Source organism: Brachyistius frenatus, unplaced genomic scaffold (assembly GCF_029030835.1).
Source record: "Brachyistius frenatus isolate BFR_SWC_R1_liver_20210118 unplaced genomic scaffold, ASM2903083v1 Contig_162, whole genome shotgun sequence".
Classification (NCBI taxonomy): domain Eukaryota; kingdom Metazoa; phylum Chordata; class Actinopteri; family Embiotocidae; genus Brachyistius; species Brachyistius frenatus.
The window spans coordinates 811,120-830,003 of NW_027210761.1; the positions used below are offsets into that span (position 1 = coordinate 811,120).

General features: G+C 41.5%; 1 protein-coding gene across 14 annotated transcripts in view; it reads left to right on the forward strand.

Moving 5' to 3' along the window:
- Positions 1-18,884, forward strand: part of pleca (plectin a) — a 96,656-nt gene that overhangs the window by 59,267 nt on the left and 18,505 nt on the right. For 8 of the 14 annotated variants that reach the window (XM_069716683.1, XM_069716684.1, XM_069716693.1 and 5 more), the window contains 18 exons: positions 1,597-1,658; positions 5,336-5,425; positions 5,948-5,983; positions 7,505-7,582; positions 7,819-7,911; positions 10,970-11,136; positions 13,757-13,872; positions 14,439-14,545; positions 15,136-15,255; positions 15,334-15,429; positions 15,568-15,695; positions 16,279-16,372; positions 16,519-16,673; positions 16,979-17,315; positions 17,732-17,809; positions 18,073-18,234; positions 18,383-18,487; positions 18,573-18,668. In XM_069716683.1, the coding sequence (XP_069572784.1) occupies positions 1,597-1,658; positions 5,336-5,425; positions 5,948-5,983; positions 7,505-7,582; positions 7,819-7,911; positions 10,970-11,136; positions 13,757-13,872; positions 14,439-14,545; positions 15,136-15,255; positions 15,334-15,429; positions 15,568-15,695; positions 16,279-16,372; positions 16,519-16,673; positions 16,979-17,315; positions 17,732-17,809; positions 18,073-18,234; positions 18,383-18,487; positions 18,573-18,668 (2,120 nt within the window). Of the gene's footprint in view, positions 1-1,596; positions 1,659-5,335; positions 5,426-5,947; positions 5,984-7,504; positions 7,583-7,818; positions 7,912-10,969; positions 11,137-11,987; positions 12,972-13,756; positions 13,873-14,438; positions 14,546-15,135; positions 15,256-15,333; positions 15,430-15,567; positions 15,696-16,278; positions 16,373-16,518; positions 16,674-16,978; positions 17,316-17,731; positions 17,810-18,072; positions 18,235-18,382; positions 18,488-18,572; positions 18,669-18,884 lie in introns of those variants that run through there. The other 6 variants (XM_069716686.1, XM_069716687.1, XM_069716691.1 and 3 more) reach the window with 2 other exon arrangements.

Here is an 18,884-nt window from a genome sequence, read left to right on the forward strand (position 1 = left end):
TGGGTTTTGGAATGTTAAGTGCAGCTTTCAGCCTCCGTCTGACCTGATTCCTCACATTGTAGTTAATGGTATACTGAAACAGCAGTGTGCTGAGCAGCTGCCTGGAGACTTGACATGTTATTGCTTATTTACTTTCTGACAAAAAAAAAAAAAAAGTATGACACTTATCCAACATGCGTGCGTGACGTTCGGGCATTCGTGATTAAGTGCAGTATCAGAATGAATTGTTCTGTTTTTTGCGGTTTATTTCACTTCTCTGTTCAGACACCGGAGCGGTCGCCGTGAGTCATCGACAGGATGCCACCCTTGAAATAGGCATTGTCGTCATCGTCGTCGTCGTCGTCTTTGGTTCCTCTGTTCCCTCTCCATCTGATCACTTCTCTTACGCGAGCTTTGATCTCAAGAACGGGTCCACATAATACGATCAACTTCCTCTGATTACAGACAAACAATGGCTTTCACTGTCTCGTCACGTCGACCCTGATCACGGCTCACTGTTTGTAAAACACCCTGATCGCCGTGGCGAAGAGGTGAAAGCGCTCGTTTGGTGGTTATATCTACATAGGTTTGATAAGATTTAGAGGGAACTTTTTAGTATGTACAGTACCTGCTGGTATGTGACGGTGTGTTGGGAATAATCAGATTGTGAAATCTAAACAAAAAGCAATAAATCTTGCAAGTTTAAACACTAATCTGAAGGGTGTCAGAGGTCATTCGCTTGTGTTCCTCTTGGACACCTTTCGTTTTGTTTTGATTAATACCATCACCTCCATTTATGGGTCATCTGCGGCATCTTCTGTTGTATATTGTCCCTGCTGAAATCCATTGTTCAACGCTTTGTGTGGTGTCTCTGGGGCAACACAAATATTTATCAGACTATCTGTAACTTGTGAAACCTTTTTTTTTTTAAATGTTTCCCTTCGGGGTTTCATAAGATCTGAGGCCATAACTGTAGCTCCATAAATATAAACTCTGTAATTCGACCGTGTTGTAAAGCAGTGGTTCCCAACCCCACGGGGGTCAGGACTCAGAGGGTTGTGGGATGACAGACGATGGGAAAACAGGAAAAATTTACTTTATCATTTCTGTAACACAATGTTTTTCTCATAAATCAGCAGATAAATGCACTATTTCAGGCCTCTATAAATGATCACAACAAACCATGTGAAAGAAAAAGTTTCCCATTGGTTCGTTGTTCACAACAGGTGACAGTGGGAAATGAGTCGTTTTTGCTGCAGTCTAAAAATTTGGAAATCATTGCTCTTAAGTTCACCAACTTTGTACGTATTTATTTCCCATGTCGGATTATAATTGCATGATTAAATAAGAAAATAAACTTTTGATTAAAAAGGATGAAACCCTTCCAGCGATTGTTTGCCTTTTTTTCAAGCAAGCCTTGTTTATGTTTCTTTGCGCTGGCTTTCATAACATGCAGAAATGAATGAAAACTAAAGGTTTGCCGGAAGGTTTAGACATTAATGAAACGATATGTTTGGGGAGAAAGCTGATTCGTATTTGTTGTTGACAAGGTGAAACGTGCAAAAACTCGTAGACACATCATTAAATTCTGTTGCTATTTGTTTTGTCTTCCCTCAGATGAACGGGACCGAGTCCAGAAAAAGACCTTCACAAAATGGGTCAACAAACACCTGATGAAGGTAAGATCCCACTTCAACAGCTCTCACTAATGGAAATAGTTCATTTTCATAACAAATTTACATTCAAGTGGATCAGAAAACTCAGACAAGGTAATAAAATGTTAACTTCATCTCATTTGGAGCGCATAACTCCAAACAGGAACCATTGATTGTAAGCAGAAGGACTCCAGCTGTCTTGAAACAAACCTTAAAGCTTGTTGTGTTCACGTCGAATTCTCGCAGTTGCTTTCGTATCCCATGCGGTTACAATAGCTCCAATTACATCAAACTGTTTTCTTTAGAAGAAACTGAGCTGTTTGATCTGAGTCTCGCTGCCAGACAAAATGAGCTGAACCAGCCACGGATTACCAGCAAAGAGAACACGGAGTGAAATCAGATTCTGATTCACCCACACGTTCTCTTTTAGAGACCGAGGCGCCTTTTTGGAAAAGCTGAAAAACATTATACCAATCCTCTTTGAACAATAAAGTCCACCCGTGCTATTCATATTAACCGAATGAGTCACGACCACCTGGCCTCACTTTAGCTGGAACTCAGGAACAGCAGCATCGTGGGCCGGGCCCGCGCAGGTTCCACATCTGGGATCCAGGCTGTGCGGGCGGCTCCTCGGGGTTCTGCAGGGGAACAAGAACTCTCTTATCGATTGTTGGGCCACCGGTGTTAAATATGTTCGCAGCCACGGTACGATGAAACAGAACTTGTGAAGTGTTGTGTCCCACGACCCTTAAAACGAAAACACCTCCTGCGTGTGAAATACAGTTGAAGTCAGCTGCAGAATAAAGAGCTGCAGCTACTGTAATAATTGTTCTCAGTGTCTATCGATTTGTGCTGAAATGATTAGTTATTTCAGAGAAATTGTCAAGACTGAACAATTTAGTGAAATGATTGATAACTTAAGTGATTTATCAGCCAAAAAAACCCAAAAAAACATTCTCTGGTTGCAGCTTCTCAAATGGGAAGATTTTCCACAAACGTTTATTTCAATAATCATCATAAATTAAATATCTTTGGGCTTTGTATCGATGATCAGACAAAATTTGAAATATGAAGATGTCACCTTCAGCTCTGGGAACCTGTGATTTGTAATCAATAAATCCACAAAATAGAAAGAAAGATCAATCAACTACAGAAAAGCAGTAATAATTCTTAAGTCCCACACTCGATCAGTTTCTGTAGTTTGTTTCTTTGTCAATTCATCTTTTTTCAGCCAGTTACTGCATCATTTAGTCAATGACATGTAACAATAAGAAAAATAAAAAAATAAATAAATCTAATGTTAGAATTTTGAACATTTAATGAGCAAGTGTTTGATGATTTAATGTAATAACTGGAAATATGCTGACTCATCCAGCACATCAGTGGTAGAGATCTTTGTTTTCCGCTGTTTATTTTCATTATTGAGTACTTTGACAATCACTTTCTTGATTAATCGATTAATTTAATTTGTAAAAATGTCCTTCACAGTTTCCGACTGTGCTGCTTTTAATTTGCTCGTTTATCCCGACAGTACAACGTGTTCAAAGATATAATTTGCTCATAGACGACAAAGAAAGGTGATTCTTCCAGGTTATGAATTATTATTGTGTCACTCATAAGTGGAGCAGAGGAAAGTTTCTTAAAAGCACAAGGTCAGTTTTACATTGACAACAGAAATGGAGAAAAAATATTTTTTGGGAGCAAACATCCAAATACATATACTGCGTATAAGGACAGATTTCATATAAGAGTAGGATGGTTAAATTATGTAAAAAAATAAAACGCGGCGCTCTGTCCGAGATGACTCGCAGGCTTTTGTTTGTGAATCCCTCCGATTTTCGGTCCGAAAGACTCGAGGCGGTCGGCGTCGGACGGATCCCACGAACGGAGTCACGGGACTCAACTGCGAGGCTCAGTTGTCGTGATCAGCTGTCTCTCAGAGAGCCGTCTACTGTAGCGCGTCTTCCAGCTCACTGTGGACTGAGGAGAATGAAAACCAGGCGTCATTCTGTGTTTTACTGAAGCTCTTTTATCTCATTTGATCCCGCTGTAATCAAGACAAAACCGTGAAACACAGAAAAACACATTTTTACTATTTTTTTTTTTTTTTTAACTTTAAAAGGTCAAATTTAAATGCTTAAAAAAAAACAAAAAAACAGATGAAAACGACAAACTGTCTTTGTCTAATGTCTTTGCTGTCCAACCAGCAGCTGTGTGCTCGTCTTCTACTTCACTGTTCCCTCACGAGTCCCTGCAGTTTTATATCCTCTCACCTCAAACTGTTTCTTCTTTCCATCCTTCATCCTGTCCTCCCACCCTTTCCCATCAGCACTGGAAGGCAGAGGTAGGTGCTGTCTGTGAGCAGAGTGCTGAGTGGACACGTACTTCCATTATTCCTGCCTGCATGTCTGTGTCGCCCTCCCTTACCCTCTATATTTTACCTGGTAACCTCCCACCCCACCCCACCCCACCCCCCATTCATTTTAAGTCTCTTGTAGTCTTTTCTAACCACCGCGAGCAACTTTTTCTGCTTTACAGCTTGCCTTTACATGTTCTGTGGCCGCAAGGGATTAAAAGGATAATTACAAATAGCGGTGGGAACGCACGGTTTAGACGTAGTTTCAGGAGAGGCGGTCTAAAGAGATACAAGTCTCTGAGGAATATTGATTTTTTATTTTTTTTAAACTTTCTTTTTAGGTCTTTATTTGTAGGTTTGGATCTTGTTCTTTTTTTTATATATATATATATAATATTTGTGACCTTAACAACTTCCCGGTGAAATTGTAGTTACATCGTATTATCACCAAGAGGATGATAACACAAAAAAATGTGCTAACGAATCCCAGGTTTCACAAATTTTCTGAAATAAGCAGACCAACTTCATGGTTCAACTTTGACCTTTGACTTTAGCCCACTACAAGCCTCTACTTAAACATAAATAATCTAGTTGCCTGCATTTGTCACCTGATTTTAGAAACCTCTGTTTAATGCTCAATAACGTATTATATAAACCTCACTGACCTACGGTTCATTGCTTAAATGGAATACACATTGTTTTGGAAAAAAAAATTTTTTAAATAAACATTTCATTGTCATGATGCTCTCGGTACAGCAAAAGTAGAAGGACTTTATTAATTGTAAAACAACAGTAGCACCTATGAACTTCAAATTTCACACATTTGTAGCTTATAAGAAGGAAATCATTTTTAGAGCTGCATATTTTATGATACAAACTTTAGTTTTCGTTAATTAGTAACTTGTTTCACGTATAAAGGAATTATAGACGCCGCAGAAGGGGGTTAAACTGGGTTTTTGTTGACATCCCATCATCTAACGCTCACTTGTGGTCCTTGCCGTTGTTAACCTGATGTGTCAAACGATATCATACCCACCTGATAACGGCCAAATCTATGAAAATAAGATGTTTAATTAAAGAAAATAAAGCAATAAACTGCTGTAGAAGGTAACTTCTGTCCCTCGCTGTCGTGTTTTTACTTTCTTTTAAGTTCCCTTCCTTTTTTTTTTAAGGTGAGATTAAGTTATTGAATTAAATGAATCTGTGCCTAGCGTGTATGTTTGTGATTCAGCTATGATTCCGACATGATGAGATACTCAATAAATCAGTGACATCTCTGTATGGATCAATCATTTATCACTGAAAAAATAAATAAAAACTGGTCTCCCCTCTCTTTTCTCCGCAGGCCCAGCGGCACATCACCGACCTGTACGAGGACCTCCGAGATGGACACAACCTCATCTCCCTGCTGGAGGTGCTCTCCGGAGAGACACTGGTGAGCTTTTGGTGACCTTTGACCTTCGGATACGAGGACATCCGCTTCTGCTGTCACCCCCTCCCCCTTGTCCTCTCCAGACCTCTCTTCTCGTCCTCCTGCTCTCCTGACCTACTGAGTTTCATTTGCCGTCATATTTGTTCTCCTGTCCGGTCGACTCATCGTTACTTCAGCTGCTCTAAATGTTTATCTCAGTCGAAAAAGTTTTCTTGTCTTTCACTTCTGCATGTGTTGACTTTAATTCTTTAAAATCTTTTGGACATTTCAGTACATGCTGAGGCTATGCGCACTCTTTTACTTTACTTACCTCAGCACTGGTCTTTTGGGAACACACCTGGTGGTGATGTAGCCTTAAAACACTAATTTCATTCTTTGCTTCCATCTTGTAACCTTTCTGCACTGACTTGTTTGACCCCTGGTTTTTCCTTTTCTCTAATTCCTGTTTGCTGACCTTTGCCCTGACCTTTCCCCCCCCCCCCTCTGCCTCTGCCTTCCTCTCTTGTGATGCTCTTGCTGTGGTAGCCGAGGGAACGTGACCTTGTGAGGAACGTGCGGTTGGTGAGTGGCGCCTGGACTGTGACTGGCTGCCTCCTCAGGCGTGGCATGTGTCACCACCCCAGGTGGCTGCTGGGTAGTGCATGATGGCAGTCACACTCCCTGTATATGGTCCCTCTTTGTGTCAGCATCGTCCTCTTTCATTTAATCAGTGAGCCAGCGGGGTCAGGAGATGAGAGGTAGTCGTTTTAATTTGAATACTTTTTTTTAGCTGGTTGTTTTGAAGACAGTTTATGGTTGTGTTTTTCCACAATTAACGTCACATCAATTGTAAATGACATCTGTAATTTTTAAAAGAAGAAAATAACGAAGTAAAAATATATAATATGCCTTCGTCCTGAATGTAGATGTTTGTTTTTGTCTTGTTAAAGGATCATACCGTACATTTAAGGAAGCTTGTGCATCCCAGATTTCAATTTGGGATGAAAAACAAAACTTTTTTTTATTTATTTTTTTTCTATATTGTTCTATATTCACATGTTCTTTTCTCAAATCTTTCTTAAGGGTTGGATTTTCAAACTTTTTTTTTTCAGCGGGTTATGCTTGAATGCACCATCAATATTCCCTTTGTGCACCTGCGCAATGACGATGTAATTTTGAGTTAGAAAGAAAGTAAACATGTCAAAGACATAGTTTGTCCCTGAAAGATGATTTTCTATATGATACTGAATCACAAACAATTCCAGCATGGAGAGTATGGGATTCTATCTTTGGTTATTTATCTGTTAACAGCGTGCATAATTCATAGTAAATAGTGTGAACATGTTAATTTATCAGTATGGTCCTTTAAATATTTCTAAATGGAGTTAAAGGGGGCAAACAACAGTTGCAAGTTATTGGGTTTCCTCACCGTTTTGAAAGTTAAGGGCCAAAGTTTCATCACTGCAAGCTGAAATGAAACTAATTGAACGACAGAGCCTGAGACTGGCTGAACGCTTACAACATGGAGCACCGTGCATGTTACGGCCATCACTCCCGGGATCACCTGTGCAGGTTTAGAGGCTGGAGATCTGCTGGATGGGACTGCGCTGCCAGAAAATTAAAAAAAAAACAAACAACTCAGTCGTCAGCTGACAAACGCACCGTATAAGATCTAACGGAAAGGTGGTGGGAGCTCTTGGAGAGAACACGAGTTGTGATTGGTGGAATCGCTCGGAACGTTTATCATCCATCATCATGCTTTCACCCGCAGACATCTTGGCTGGATCTCGAATGCATCTCAGCGTCATGTTACGGTCAGATCTGGTGATGGTCTGGCCAAAACGCTTTTTATCATAACCACGCAGAATTTGAATCGCACTTCAAATTTGCTCTTTTTTATTTTTAATTTTCCGGACCATGACTGTAAAGATATATAGTGTGTGTATATATATATATATATATAGTAATACAGTAGGGTAGATCTTTGTGTGACTGAACAATGACACACCTGTTCCTCAGTCATGGGGCGTCTCTGTTCTGTTGATCATTTAAACCTGGTGTGTTCGCTCCTCTTCATGTTCGGTGTCCTCCCGTCTCTTGCAGCCGCGGGAGAAAGGACGAATGCGCTTCCACAAGCTGCAGAACGTGCAGATCGCTCTGGACTTTCTCAAACACAGACAGGTCAGGAAAACACAGCAATTCTAATGCACATTTATATTAAAGGAGTATTTTCATGTCTGTCGCTGTTCTGCTCTTTCTTGAGTTTTATTCTATTCTTTGTTTGATTTGAGGGAAAATGTTGTTTAAAGCCTGCTATATAGATTTATGTGTCCCATAAAGGAATTGCTCTGATTGTGTCTCAGAGCTCTCCATTGTACAAATAAATTAACAAACTGTTTTTAATGTCACTCTTTCAGGTCAAACTGGTCAACATCAGGAATGATGACATTGCAGATGGGAATCCTAAGCTGACCCTGGGCCTGATATGGACAATCATCCTTCACTTCCAGGTAATGTATTACACATTATGAAGCCTCGAGTTTGGATTTTGCCCGGCGCCATCTTGCCAGTTCGAAGCGGTTTGGAGTCGGTAGTGACCATATTTGGACGATCTGGGGGGGAGTGAGCGGTGGATCTGACTCGATCTGATTAGAAACCCGGCGATATTACGCCCCGCCCACCGATAGCCGTAACCCGACTGCACCACAGGCGTGTCAATCAAACAGAAATGCCCCCAAAAGCACATCTTTTTGAAGCTTTTTTTGTAATTAATGACGAGATTATTTCAGATGAACTGCCAGAAAACTAATAAGAAGGAGCGACTTTAGCTAACAAAACTGAGACAACTCCTGGACAAATTTTATTGACTGCTAATTTTATGAGAGAAGTTGAATTGTTGAGTTATCTTTGGAGCCAGAGGCTTTTTGGAGCCGACCTCTAGTGGCCCTCGTTGGTATTGCAGCTTAAGGCACTTCAGATTCTGGCTCATTTTTCAGGGCCGGAAACTACTTCCAACTTCTAAATACAGTCTACGGCTGGAAACAGCTGAATGACAATTCCTGAGTGGTGTTCGTTTTAAACTGCAGATTGGCACTTCACTTCCAGAGATCAAATCCTTCCATTGTATGAGTGACATGCATTTTATACAGTTTGCTTCCTTGACTCTGTAAGGGAAATCGGTTCGATGTTCAGAAATCAATTTAGCCTGATGTTGACAGAGCAGTTACAGTACAGTCGGGTCCAGCAGCCAATCACTTCCAAATGGGCTTCATTGGACATTTGGCAGCACTCATGCTCTTATACACAACTACCACTGTTCGTCCAATCCTTGAGTGCACGAAGACTAAACACTGAAAAACAAAGAAAAGCCTTTCATTCATTTTTAAAGAGTTCAGGGAATTTCAAAGGCTCTTCATATTTTTTATTTTTTTTAGTGCCGTACGGCTCGAGAGGTTGGCTCTACGTCTCCAAACAGGGGCTCCTCATTTTGTAACATAAACAGTTTAAAATTGCTCTTACTTCCTGTGTCAGCACAAGCGGCAGCAGAGGAAAGCATTGGTCAGAGGGCAGATGTGCTCCTGATGAGGAAGAGGCACATTTGGATGGTTTTGGTGGATTCCTGGAAAAAGAGTGGGAGTATGTGAAGATTGTTTGATGCTATAATGTGCATGATGGTTATGTTGGGATCCTTTTCCTCGGCCCTCAGTGTGACTCAGTGATTCCCATGTAAAAAAAACAAAAAACAGCTGGCAGTAGACGTGGGCTCGACAGACTCGGAGACTTTAAACTGCAGTGGAAACTACAGAAATGATCCCCGAATGTTTGTCCATAAAAATGGACTATTATGCTTGTTGTTTGAGTAATTAAACTAAAAACTTCCATGTGGATGCACTTAGTCATCCAGCAGCTAGTTTTTAATCCAAACAAATCTCTTTTGTTTCGCACACGCTAGTCATCACAAACAATGGTGAATTTCCTCCGAGCCCCCCCAGGTGCAGCTCACGGTTTACTATATTAATGTATTAGTACAAAATAAAGATCCTGCTTCGTGACAGAGAGCGACGACGATTAAAAAAAACGGTTCTGCGAGGGCGGAGGTCCTGTTTCCATGCAGCTTCTGAGTCACTTTGTGCCCACGTCCACATTTGTATCATCGGGGTTTCCCTTCTGAAGGAAAAATAGCAGAAGAAAGAAATGCCTTCTTTTTTTCTTTCTCCTCCACCCTTTCCTGTTTAAAAAAAAAAAAAATCGAAAAGTCTGTTAGTGAAATGACTTTCTTCTGCAATGACTCATCAGCACACCCCCAAAAACACTGGAAATAGTTAATGGTGGTTCTGAAGCAGCGTTTGTTCTAGTAGGAGACTGTGAAATTGATCAGCTCTGCAAATCACCAGCGACGACGATACAGAAGCTTTACTTCACTTCTGGATGCTTGCTTGTTTTTTAAAAAAAAAAATTATCTTTGAGCAGAAAACTAGGACTGATACCCAGAAACCAAATATACTTAATAGAAGTTGATGATATTTCTTTGGAGCAGATTGGTTCCCAGAGCAGGTGGACTTTTCTGCAGGGAGAAAAAAAGGTTTTCAAAAGGTTTCCTTTGATTGTTACAACTTTGTAACATATGTGCGCAGTTTCTTTGAGACCTCCACCCATCTGGCACATCAAACTGACTGAAAATAAACACCAAGGACTGGACAAAGTACCATTTGTACATCTGATTAGAGATGTGGCACATGGATTAATGCAAATAGTCACCAACTGCAAAATGTAATACAATTCCTGTCTGATGTTTCTGTGTCTACAGGTCTGAAATGTAACTTTAAAGAATGTCTGCATTGATTAAACACGCGCTTTATTTCTTAGTTTCTTTTCCTTCAGGAGTAATAAAAACCATGTTACTGTGGGAGTTTCAGTAGTGTGTTCTCGTGACTCATGGCAAAGCCTCGCAGCTCTCAGAAAAACGAGCCTGTGGTGGTTTTCTTTCACAGTCCAACAATTATTTACAGCCGCCGCAGTATTCATTGAAAAATCGGTTGTCTGGAGCGTATCTATCTAAATGTGCTGCCAGTGACTCGCTCTCATGAGTTCTGCTCCCGTAATCACAAAGCATTTGTGCTTCCCTCCAAATCAGGAACTTTAATGGATGTCATGTGCCCTTCAAGTAAAAGTGGTGTTTGCCATTTGAGGTTTTAAATGTGACTCATCTGAAGTCTGGAAGAAATCTGAGGGAAAACTGGAAAAAGTTTAGTTTTTTTTTGTTTCTGCCTTTCAACTACCACTTTAATCATATTTTCTGTATCAAAGTAAAAGTCATATGCCTGTAATTTTACCATGAAAACTATTTATGGCAGTTTTATATACTCTTCTTTGTCTGTAAATTGATTAATTTTTTAATTATGTAGAAAATGCTTTTTTTCTTCCAAGTCACCAACAATCGGAAGTTCAGTTCTCCCAGAAAAAAAATAGCTTAAAGAGCCTTTTGTGCAAGCATTGTTTAAAGGAATGAAATGGACCATGTGCTCGGTCTGTGACTTACATCGCTGACTGGTTTCTCTCCTCCTCCAGATCTCGGACATTCAGGTGAACGGTCAGTCGGACGACATGACGGCCAAAGAGAAGCTGCTGCTGTGGTCTCAGCGGATGGTGGAGGGATACCAGGGCCTGCGCTGCGACAACTTCACCACCAGCTGGAGGGATGGCAAGCTCTTCAACGCCATCATACACAAACACAGGTGAGACACGAAGGATTTTGATGATACAATAAACTCAAAAAGTCAGTGATGTTGGAAAAATCGACAATAGACACGGTGAGACGAAAAGATTATCCGAGGAAACATAACACTTGTTGCACAGAAGCATTTTTCAGACAACACACATTTTCTGGTTTGATAAACCTGCCTGGACTCGGGACCCTGTAACACCGCAGGACATGAATTTCACACTCATTTCAAAGGTCGTCTCTGTGACCTTTTGTATATATTTCGTGTCGTGATGTCGTTTTTTTTGTAATTTATTGCAATATGTTCAGAGAGGAATGCCAAATTCATATTTGAGCTTTTCACGAAGTCACCAGACGTGTCGGGGCAAAATGTTGAGCAGTTATTGTAAATCAAACACTAACATAAATGTCCGGTCAGACTTAGAACTCCTCATTTCATTCATTCATTCATTCATGACATTCAGTTCATTCAACACCACCATTTAGCCTTAAATTATTATCTACATTGGGGAACACATTATATAATTCATCTACACAAATATAAGACAAGTGTATGTGTTTATGAATTTATTTGTAAGTGATTTAGACTTTCTTTAACTACTTACTGGCTTTAAGGTCAAGAACAGATCTTTATCACAGCAAACATTTGGATATTATAAAAGCCAAATTACCTTTTTAGAACTGAATCTTATTTATTGTTATTTGTGTCAAAGTGTCCACGAGCGCTTCCTAAACATTTCTGTAACATCCATCTGTTTGCTTTCCGAACACTCACTGTTGCATTAGGAGAAAAAAAAAAAAGAAGCTAAAAAGACTGCAGCTCAGATGAAAACAGTCACATTTTTACCATCATTTTTAAAACTTTTAATTAGTTTCTGTCGACACTTTTTGATGTAAAAAAAAATGTTCACAATAAGAATCCATTAGAACTGACATGAACTGAAGTGAATTAGCGCTTCTGTCCTCCTCAGTCAGGAAACTGCTCCCTTAATAACCACCTACCGAGCCCCGAGGAGGAGACTTTTATACTCGGAACATGTAGTTTGGGTGGAGTACCACTCCGAGAATGTGTTTGCATAGACAAACAAGTCCTGTGGGAGCACACACACATACACATACACCCCCACACACAGCAGTAACAGGATACAAAGCAGAGCCTGAGTTGGCATCACTCCGTGTCAAAAAAGGAGAGTCTTTTCTTCAACAGTCTGGGTGTATCTCACTTCTGTGAGAGGAAAGGTTGCCCCGAAGCTACGCTCGCTGGTGGGTTGGCAGGTTGCAGCAAAACACTGCTGCGCTCGCCTCTCTGCTGTAGATTCCTTCGTGGAGGGAAAGGGGAAGGATGTGCGGAGAGAGCTGCGGCGAGGAGTTTCGAGAAAATAAGAGGAGGATTTTTAAAGCAGCAGGAGTGACTCGAGGATTCAAGCAAGAAGGAACTTTTTTTATTATGTTTCCATAGTGTCACATTTTCCGTTTTTTTTTTCAAATCGAAATCTTGGAAAGCTTTGAAAACTTGGCTGCCGCCACAATGCACTCCCTGAAGAAGAAGTTTAACTCTAAGAGGCGTCTGAACAGCGCCTCCAGCAGCACCGCGGGCTCCGTCAGCGACCTGGACGACCGGGTCATCATGCTGTGCGACGACATCCCCAGGGAGAACTCCTTGGACTCGGGCCGAAGCTCCCGCGGCCACAGGGCCCACTCCAGTCGGGGGTCCGAGGGCGAAGAGCACGAATTGGGATCGGACTCTCAAGCCGTCCACCTGAGCAGAGACAGACTCTCGTACAGACAGGCCTGCTACATGGAGAACGAACCGCTGCGGGAGTACTACATCCAGAGAGTCGTGCAAGTGTATGAGCAGTATAAATGTGGTCTTATAGAAACTCCTGAGTGTCTTTCTTCTTGGTATTCGTGGGCACTTCTATCTTCAAAAAGTTCTGACATGCTGCGTGCTTGTTGCTGCATGTTTGTCTCCCCCTGGCAAGAGGCAGTGAAAGGCAGTGTGTCTGTCTTGTGTATTAACTGATGGGGGAATTTTTGATCTTCCCCGGTAGTGGGAATTGTGTCTTTGCTTGCCCGGTTATTAAGAAGATATCAGGGAGGATATAATCGACCCGCCTCCAGCAACATGAAACATGACATGTGTTTTTAACATGCCAGTAGAGCTGCAGCAGTTTGTAGATTAGTCGATTATTCATGTGAAAGACATTTAATTGGCATCGATTTTGATGATCAAATTATAATTTTAATACATTTTTTTAAAGTGTTTTTTTCTGTTTGCAGCATTTTCTGCTTTTTTGTGTGTGTCAATAATAACAGCACTCTGAGTATGTTTGGAGTTTGAACTGTTAATCTGACAAATTAAGTTCAGACATGACGTTGTGCTCTGGGAAATCTTAACAGACATCTTTAACTATTTTTTGACACTTTATTGAGGAAAAAGGGTTCAATTCAGAGTATCATCATCAGCAGGCAATTATTTTCAAACAGTGAAAGAATTTGCTCAGATTAGAGCCAAGTCTGAAGGTGATAGTTATAATAATTTTCTCTCCCACTGAAATGTTCTCACTCGCACACATTTAAAGGTCTTATTTGGCAGTAAGTTATTTGACTCACTGTTGCCTCGCTGCCCGCAGGCCCACTCTGATTGATATGAGTCAAGTGTACCGGCAGTCCAACCAGGAGAACCTGGAGCAGGCCTTCAGCGTGGCAGACAGAGACCTGGGCGTCACCAGGCTGCTGGACCCTGAAGGTGAGCCGAGGCACCCTGAACAATTTACTGGAGGGAAGATCTGAACATGTGTTTAGTCTCTTTTTTTTTTTTTCTTTCTTTTTCTAGGCACATTCGGAATAAATTTTCTATTAGTATTGACCACTGAAAGGGTCAATGCACTTCAAGTATAACTTTTTAACGGAGGATTTTTTTTTTCTTTAATTTTACAACCTTAACTGTAACGAGATCACAATTTTACATATTAGAAAACTGAATTGCAAAAAAAAAAAAAAAAAAAAAATGTATTCACGTTTGATATTTTTCTGCTGGAAAGCAGCAACAAATACGTCGGTGAATGTTTTTGTGTTTTAATATTTTATTTTACCCAATTTAATAGTTTGATCATTCTTAACTACCTAACCTAACCTAACCTAACCTAACCTAACTCTGTGAAGCACTTTATAAGCGCTATATGAATAAATGTATTATTAATCAGGGTGTTAGCATTGTTTTCAATTTCCAGTTGCCCATGACACAGCTGTATTGTTCCTCTTTCCTCCCAGCATCGTTAACAGTCTCGTTTATCCTGTTGTGTCTCTCTACAGATGTGGACGTGCCCCATCCAGATGAGAAATCCCTCATCACATATGTCTCCTCCCTGTATGATGCCATGCCCCGAGTACCAGACGTCCAGGATGGTGTCAAAGCCAACGTGAGTCCTCCTCTTCCTCTTCATCAAGCAATCGTTCTTCTCAGATCAGTTTCAAGGTTTGTTAGTAGCAGAGACAAGAAAGCGGGTGTTGATTTACATCTTCAACAACAAATGGCAGAAAACAACTGAAAAATTCGTACTTATTTATTTATTTTTACATTGTCGTGATTGTAAGCTTGGCCGATATTTTTATTCGTAACACAGCGATAACGAATGAAGATGCCAATTTACCTTAATATAATATATTGCTCTTAACATTATCGCATTATCATAAAGCAGGACTGAAGTTCAAAGACGTGGAAAGCAAGCTAAAAAAAAGTCATAAATATTCAACTACAGTTTTTTTTCATACATTATTAAAATGATGAATTTTCAAAGTATTTGTAGTCCGACTCGCCACATGTTGAATGTTGGTATAAACCTACCGTTGGTCGAATATTTCAGTCGACATTCGCCTCCCTTTCTGCTATCTGTCCGTTACCTTTTTTCAAAATCCTCGTCGCAACAGGAAACGACAACAACCTCGAGCTAGCGTCCGACGTGATTTACTCTGTCACCCATTAAGCTTGAACATCTGTGTGCACCTTCAGGAGCTGGAGCTGCGTTGGCAGGAGTATTACGAGCTGGTCACCATGCTGCTGCAGTGGATCAGACACCACATCCTCGTCTTCGAGGAGAGGAAGTTCCCCACCAGCTACGAGGAGATTGAGGTGAGTGGATCCGGGAGACGATGTCACGACGAAAAAGAAGCCGACGCTCAGCTTGTTTGTTGCGTTTCTCATCTGAAGGTTCTCTGGCGTCAGTTTCTGAAGTTCAAGGAAACGGAGCTTCCTGCAAAAGAGTCCGATAAGAACCGCTCCAAACACATCTACAAATCTTTCGAGGTGAGTTTTTCTCAGCAGGTCGTTTAGATGGTACTTATCACAGTCAGCATTTACATATAGGTCAGAAAAAAAAAAAGTGTCAAAATTCAGGTAATGTTGTTTAACCGTAGTTGACTTTGTGTGGTTGTTACTGTGCAGGGCGCAGTCCAGGCCGGTCAGGTCAAAGTGCCGCCAGGTTACCACCCCTTCGACGTGGAGAAGGAGTGGGGTCGTCTGCACGTCGCCATACTGGAGAGAGAGCGGCTCCTCAGGACTGAATTTGAGAGGTAACCAGGCAACAAAACTAAACCTCATCACATACGCTGTGTTGCCAAAGCAAACTGCAGATGAACGGAAAAAAAAAAAACTGCTGCAAAAACCACAAGGCATGAAGGAACTGAGGATGACTCATCCCCTAATGACGAAGTCCAGTTTGGTTATAAAATTATATTCAGTTGGTTTTCGTGGGGATGGGAAGTACACACGTGACAGGATTTCCATCACCTTGGCAACAATCTCATGATAATACGGTCATCAGACAGTAGCTCAAACTTGTTTGGATCACAGGGTAGGCAGGGCGCAGCTTTTGCTTTTGGTTACTTTCGTCTCTACTTTGGTGGATAGACAGAGTTTAACATCTATCATGGCGTTCCTGCATCAGGGATACGAGTTAAAGTTTTTATTCCGCCAGAGGACCGCGTGAGTGATGTCTTTTTAAAAAAAATTATATATATTATTTAAAACAAATTTTGATCTATATTGCTTGAGAAAGCAAAAAAAAACAGCAAGATGGAGCGACCAATTGCCTGGCAGTTGACCTTTTTTCTGAAGTGCTTTTTAACCTTTGACCTCCCCTTTCCCCCCCTGCAGGCTGGAGCGGCTTCAGAGGATCGTCAGTAAGGTCCAGATGGAGTCGGGGGTGTGTGAGGAGCAGCTCAACCAGGTGGAGACTCTGCTGCAGACGGTGAGATGCAAAACTTTACTCAAAATAATAATAATAATAATTTAAAAAAAAAACATAACAATATTCTTTTGCCTAAAGCCCTTCTATAAATTATCGCTGCCACAATGACGGATGCATTTTTTTTTTTTCCTTCCTCCGTGTTGCAGGATGTGAGGATGATGAACTCGGGGAAACCTCCCCAGCACACAGCCGAGGTGGAGGCGGATCTGGAAAAAGCAGAGGGAATGATCCGCTTCCTCTTCAATGACGTTCAGCTGCTCAAAGACGGACGCCACCTCCAAGCTGAACAGATGTATCGCAGGTGCAAAAGAAATAAACAATCATTAAATACTTTTATTTCGTCATTAAACTCAAAACAAACTTTTAATTTCGACCTACTTTTTTCATCAGTTAATCTACAAAAGTGTGTTTTTTAATAATCATTTAATGTTTAATTCAGTAAAATGTTTTTTTGTTTTTTTTCCAGCTAAAAACATTTGATATGAAACAAGAAAATCCTAAACTTTGAGAAATTTTGAGATAGATATAAAAAAAAAAAAACGTGTTTTTTTAAAATTTTAAATATTTCATCAGTAACTGACATACAGCTTTTGTTTCTGACCGTAGGGTTTATCGTCTCCACGAGAGGCTGGTGAACCTCCGCAGCGAGTACAACCTGCGCCTCAAGTCGGGCGTGACGACCACCCAGATCCCCATGACTCAGGTCCACACCGCCCAGGTCCTGCAGCAGGCCCCCATGAGGGTGCGGCCCGAGCTGGACGAAGTCACCCTGCGCTACACCCAGGACCTGCTGGGCTGGGTGGAGGAGAACCAGCGGCGGGTGGACGACGGGGAGTGGGGCTCCGACCTGCCCACCGTGGAGTGCCAGCTGGGCAGCCACCGAGGCCTGCACCAGTCTGTGGAGGAGTTCCGCTCCAAGATAGAGAGGGCGAAGGCTGACGAGGTGTGTTTACTAGGAACATAAGGGGAATGTACTTCGGGTGGAGCAGAGGGAGACTTTATCGAAAGAAATGTGTGTTTACGAATAAGTGTTTGATTCTTTGAATCATTAAACTAGAAGCGTGGATGATGTCAAAAAATATTAGAAGTAATGTCGTGGATATTTATGGACTGAAATATGCAAATGTAACTGTTCATTGTGAACTTTGCTGTGGAGACTGTGCGCTTTAACACAGTTTGTTTCATGTGCATTTTAGATAAATACTTTATTCATCCCCTCGGGGAGATTCATAAAAACTGTGTTTTTCCTCTTTTTCTGTTTATATGAAGTTTTTCGTTGTTTTTTTTCTCATTCCTGCTGTGAGTGGTTGCTTGATTCCCCTGTTTTTAACGTGTCTTATTGCCTCCAATCTGCTGCAGAGTCAGATCTCACCGGTCAGTAAAGCTGCATACCGCGACTATCTGGGAAAACTGGAGCTGCAGTACGGAAAGCTCCTGGTAAGTAAAAAAATAAAATAAAATACACTCATAATAAAGATAAACTGACCTCTTGTCAAGTATATGGCTGCTGTGACTTGTGATTTCTGAATAAAGACATTTATTTTTCATTTTAAACCGAGACTGAGCAGTTGCGGTGTTAATCTTCCTGCAGCATCATGGAGACTCAAAAGCAGCCTGAGACTTGATGCTGGCACCCTTTAATCCCTTCCACGTTCCTTCTGAACAAATCTTTTATCAATGTTTCTTCTGTGTCACCGCAGAACTCCTCAAAGGCCCGCCTGCGCTACCTGGTCGAGCTTCACGGCTTCGTCACCGCAGCAACCAAAGAGCTGATGTGGCTGAATGAGAAAGAGGAGGAGGAGGTGAACTACGACTGGAGTGAGCGAAACACCAACATGGCCGCCAAGAAAGAAAACTACTCGGTAAAGTAACAGCGTGATGTTCTCAGAGGTTTTAACCTCGGAGCTCTGCAGCGGCGATGATGATGATGATGATGATGATGATGATGATGATGATGATGATGATGAAGGCAGTGATACGACCCTGGTTGTTGTTGTTTCCGTGGAGCAGGGTGTGATGAGAGAGCTGGAGCTCAGGGAAAAGAAAATGAACAGCGTCCAGTCCACAGGAGACAAACTGCTGAGAGACGGACATCCGGCCAGGAAGACGATCGAGGTGAGACTCGCTGCGCTGCGAACATGAATAAACATTCACAGATGATTGTTTCTTCCTCATTGATGCCCCTTTTCTCCCTCCTCAGGCTTTCACTGCAGCCCTGCAGACTCAGTGGAGTTGGATCCTCCAGCTGTGCTGCTGCGTCGAAGCCCACCTGAAAGAAAACACTGCCTACTTCCAAGTACGTTCACTCACTTACACCCGAAGACCCGTTTTCACTGAAAAACAGCCTTGAACCCAGTTAATGTCGTCAGTTCTTCCGCAGAGAGTTAACGTAAAGCACAAAGCAGCTGCGCGTCACTGAATCTGGCGCCCTTTTTGTTTTTGTCTCACCATTTCTGCCTGTCGTCGTGAAGAAAGCTCCGACTTCTTTCACACCACTACAACTTTATTTCTC